At 35.2% G+C, this 4,429-nt stretch overlaps 1 protein-coding gene across 1 annotated transcript; it reads right to left on the bottom strand.

Annotated features, from left to right (window-relative positions):
* Nucleotides 1-2,253: 2,253 nt before the first annotated feature.
* LOC100024667 (olfactory receptor 6C2-like) lies at nt 2,254-3,960 on the bottom strand. The gene has a single exon (XM_001375830.3). The coding sequence runs from the start codon at nt 3,299-3,301 to the stop codon at nt 2,363-2,365; it is 939 nt and encodes a 312-aa protein (XP_001375867.3). The 5' UTR covers nt 3,302-3,960; the 3' UTR covers nt 2,254-2,362.
* Between the last annotated feature and the right edge of the window lie 469 nt (nt 3,961-4,429).

The raw sequence follows: 4,429 nt of genomic DNA, 5'->3' as shown, positions 1-4,429 counted from the left end.
AATAATAAGTATTGGGATTGAGGGAGTTGAAGTACCCTGTGATTAAAAAGTGGGCTAATGATATTTTTGGTTTATTTTGAAAATCTATAGTAACTCTCCCCCCTAAAAGTGGAATACCTATAAAACAATATTTATAGATAATTGTGCAGTTGGTGTGAAGGAAGTAAATCTAAAAGGTTAGTACAAGCAATAAATAGAATTAAAGATATTAATATTAAGGTTCAAGTTCAGCCTTGTTTGTTATGTATTGTCATTATTGTTTAATAATTAGGCAGATTAATCAGATTTGTAAGGTTTGAATTTGATTTAGCAAACATAATTTAGGGGATAAGAGGATGAGTCTGGTGTTTAAACTTTCATTTTGGTTACCCTACTGGGTGATAATAATGAGAGTTGGAATTAATGTAGTTTCAAATACAATATAAAATATAATTAATTTTGATGAGGTAAAGGCTATGATTAATGAGAGTTGCAAGATGATTAATATGGTAAGATATGTTTTTTTTTTCCTACTAGGAATTCTTTGTTTCAATGGTTTTGACTTCCTATAATTATTAAAGTGAGGAATAAGGATGATAGGATTAGTATGGGGCCTTATAGTATATCTAAAGAGAAGGAACCATTCAAATTATAACCTGTGTCTGTGTTGCAATGTATAAATGATAAAAGGTTTATCACTTACCAGCAAACGGGCTTTGTAGAACCAGGAAACCCCTAAACAATATAAAACCCTTAGAATAGATGCCTTTGATGTCCTCAGCACATATGTAGAAATATTACAGAGGTATCTATGTCTCTAAGGTCAAGAGCAGTTTAGATTTTGAGGCATTGAATTATTTTCCAGAAATGTTGAACCATTTTACATTTCTATCAATATGCCATATAAGTGTACTTATCTTCACAAAGTTCTTTCCACACTACTTTTATGTTTTTTTGGCAATTTCCTAGATGTGCCATGAAACTTCATCATACAAATTACATTTATTTCATTATTTATCAACTAGAAAGTTATTTTCATATGGCTCTTGATCAGCTCCATTTCTTCTCTTCTACTCTTCCTACTGGCCACCTCAGAATAGGGCTCTCGACTTGGCCTCTACAGAAAACATTAAGAGCTCTCAGTTCTATCATGCAAGTACAAACAAGTGAAATATAATTTTTTTCAAAAATTTTCAAATTTTTTCAAAAACAAAAAGGGCCTTTATTTTATCCCATAGTTAATTAACACAGAAAATACAACTATGTCAATAAAGAGGCAAGATAACTCTTATGTCCATTGTATTTTCCCAGGTAAGGGAAAGGCACTTAAGATGTATAAAGGGGTAGACTCTCATTCTCCAGAAAATCCCACATTCCTATAGATGCAGTCATAAAATGACTGAGTCTTAGCATCATAGATTTAGAAGTGGAAGAAACATTACAGATCATTCAATTCATCCACCTCCACCATTTTTCAGGGTAATCCAGAGGATAGATATATTTGGGATTGATAGCAAGTGAGATCCATGTCAATCAGTCTGTATATAGTCTGTATAACTCCCTATAAAGATCACATTCACTTTGAGAATCAATGATTGTTAAGGACCTACTATGCAACAAATACTGTGCTGAGAGATGGAGATCCAAATACAAAAAATACAAACCAGATTACTCTCTGTTTTGAAATACCTTATATTGTAACAGGCAAAGAAATGACATATATTTTTGGAGGAGAAAATTAAAGGGGTGGTAAACGGAACACAATTTTTCCTTTAGTCATGGCAAAATTGACTTGATTTTGGTTACAGAGCAGGAAAGTTCAGGAAATAAACTACTGTGAAAGATAATTGACTTTGGGATAAAAGGCCTTGGTTAAAATCTTAAGCCTGTTATGACTTTGAACAAGTTACTTAATCATTCTTGGTCTGTTTACTTACTTACAAAATGTGAGGGTAATATATGACACCTAAAGTCCGTTGCTCTTCTAGATCTGTGATCCTGTGAGTTGCTTTCTGAAATAGAATTTGAGTCTAAGACTTCCTGATTCCATGTTCAGCTCTTTATCAATCACCTCCATCTTTCTGAGAGTATAGGTGAGCTTGAACCAGTGGATTAGAGAAGTAGCTACACTAAACAGTAGAGCCTTAGAGGCGCTGTGAGTGGGAGGGTAGAAAGAACCACAGATGTCAACAACATATAAGGAGGGGATACATTTATCAGTACAGAAAGAGGGCGGTACTCCCTATATGACAAAAATGAGCAAGGATAAGGTAATAGTTGTAGATTTTAGAAAAGAATGATTTGTAAGACAAATGATAAAGGTTTGCAGAATTTTGGACAACTTTTTTTTTTTACCATTTGGCATCTGGAGCTCAGTAGTCTTTTACTGTTTTAAGAGAATTGCAATCTTTTTAACTAAGTCCTTAAAAGCTTGTATGACTTGTTTGTTCCTCAGGGTATAAATAAAAGGATTCATCACTGGTGCAACAGAGGTCATGAGAACTGACATTACCTTGTTCAAAGCTACCATTTCATTTGCAGAAGATTTGACATACATGAAGATGCAACTACCATAAGAGATGGCAACAACAATCATGTGAGATGAACAAGTAGAAAAGGCCTTTTGTCTTTGCTGGGCAGAGGGGAATCTCAGAATTGTCCTGACGATGGAGGCATAAGACCAAATCACAAAGAGTAAGGTGATGATGAGTGTCAGTATAGCATCAGTCAAAACTATTTTTTCTATGAATGTCGTGTCTGAGCATGAAATCTCTAACACAGGAAATGCATCACAGGTAAAATGGTCAATAACATTGGAGTCACAGAATTCTAATTGGAGGCCCATGAGAAGTGGTGGGAGAATGATCAGCAGCCCAGACAGCCAAGAACTCAGCAGGAGCCGGTTACATACTTTGTTATTCATGATAGTTGTGTAATGGAGAGGTTTGCAGATGGCCACATAGCGATCATAGGACATGGTGGCTAGAAGAAAGAACTCTGCTGCCCCAAGAAAGATGACTAAAAATAGTTGTATAGCACAGGCACTATAAGTAATGATATTGTCCCCAGTGGATATGCTGTAGAGGTATCTGGGAATGCAGGAAGTTGTGAATGAGACTTCTAAGAAAGAAAAGTTGCGGAGAAAAAAATACATGGGAGTTTTCAGATGGGGATCCACCAATGTAAGGATGATGATGGTCAGATTCCCAGTTAGACTCAAGAAATAGTTGAGAAACAGAAAGATAAAAAGCAAGACATTTAGCTGTGGATCATCTGTTAGTCCCCGTAGGAAGTACAATGTTATCCCAGTGTGATTTCTCATTCCTGATTTATGAATTCTAATGGATCTGCAAATTAAAGGAAAAAAAGAATCTGCATCTGAGAAGGTAATGAGATTAAGTAATGAGTGGGTGAGAAAAGGGAAACAAGGAACTTCCACCCTTACATGGTTTCTACCTGTACTTTATGATTTCTTGGCAATTAATATTTTTGCCCTCCCAAATACAATCTCTTGTCAAAATCTTCTGTTATCTTCCTTCACACAAAGTCCTTCTTTCACTTCTTTCCTCAGCCACAGCATATAGCACTACACATGGGGTCAGGAGAAGAGCTAATTGTTATATTAATAATAGCTAGAGCTCTTTTATAAGGATACCTATCACTTGGGGAATGACTGAACAAATTGTGGCATAGATGGTGGAGGAATGCTATTGTGCTGTAAGGAGTGATGAACAGGATGATTTCACAAACTGTGGGAATAACCTTCATGGACTGTTGCAGAGTGAAATAATCAGAATCAGGAAAACATTGTACACAGTAACTGAAATATGATGGAATGATCAACTAAGATCGATTCAACAATTGTTGCCAGAGCAATGATCCAGGACAATTCTGAGGCACATATGACAAGAATACTATCCACCTCTAGAAAAATAAAAGTTGAAAAACAAAAAGAAAAAGAAAAAGAAATGTTGTAGTTAGAATGCAGTTGAAAGCATATGATTTTTCAATTGTTTTGTTTGGGTCTATGATTTGGGGGTTTTGTATTATAAGATTACTCACAAAAATGAACAACATGGAATTATATTTCATTATGATAAAACATGTATAACCCAGATCAAATCCCCTGCCAGGACTGGGAGGGGAAAAATAAGGGAGGGATAGAGATAAGTTAAATGATGTACCTTAGGAAAATCTGCATGGAAATTTGTTAACACATGAAATCATTTTTTAAAAGCTTTGAGAGAAAAAAAAGAGCTAGCATTTACATAGCCTTTAATATGTGCCAGGCACTGTTATCTCATTTGAATCTCATTTTCCTGGAAGCAAAGTGTTATTTTTCTCCCAGTTCTACAATTGAAGAAACTATAGCAAAAAGAGATCAAATAGCTCACCCAGGATCTCACAGCTAACAAATGGCTAAGATTAGATTTGAACTCAGGTCTTCCTG

Source organism: Monodelphis domestica, chromosome 5 (genome assembly GCF_027887165.1).
Source record: "Monodelphis domestica isolate mMonDom1 chromosome 5, mMonDom1.pri, whole genome shotgun sequence".
NCBI classification, from domain to species: Eukaryota; Metazoa; Chordata; class Mammalia; order Didelphimorphia; family Didelphidae; genus Monodelphis; species Monodelphis domestica.
The sequence above is the reverse complement of the archived record's forward strand: the minus strand, read 5'-3'. Positions and strand labels throughout refer to the sequence as shown.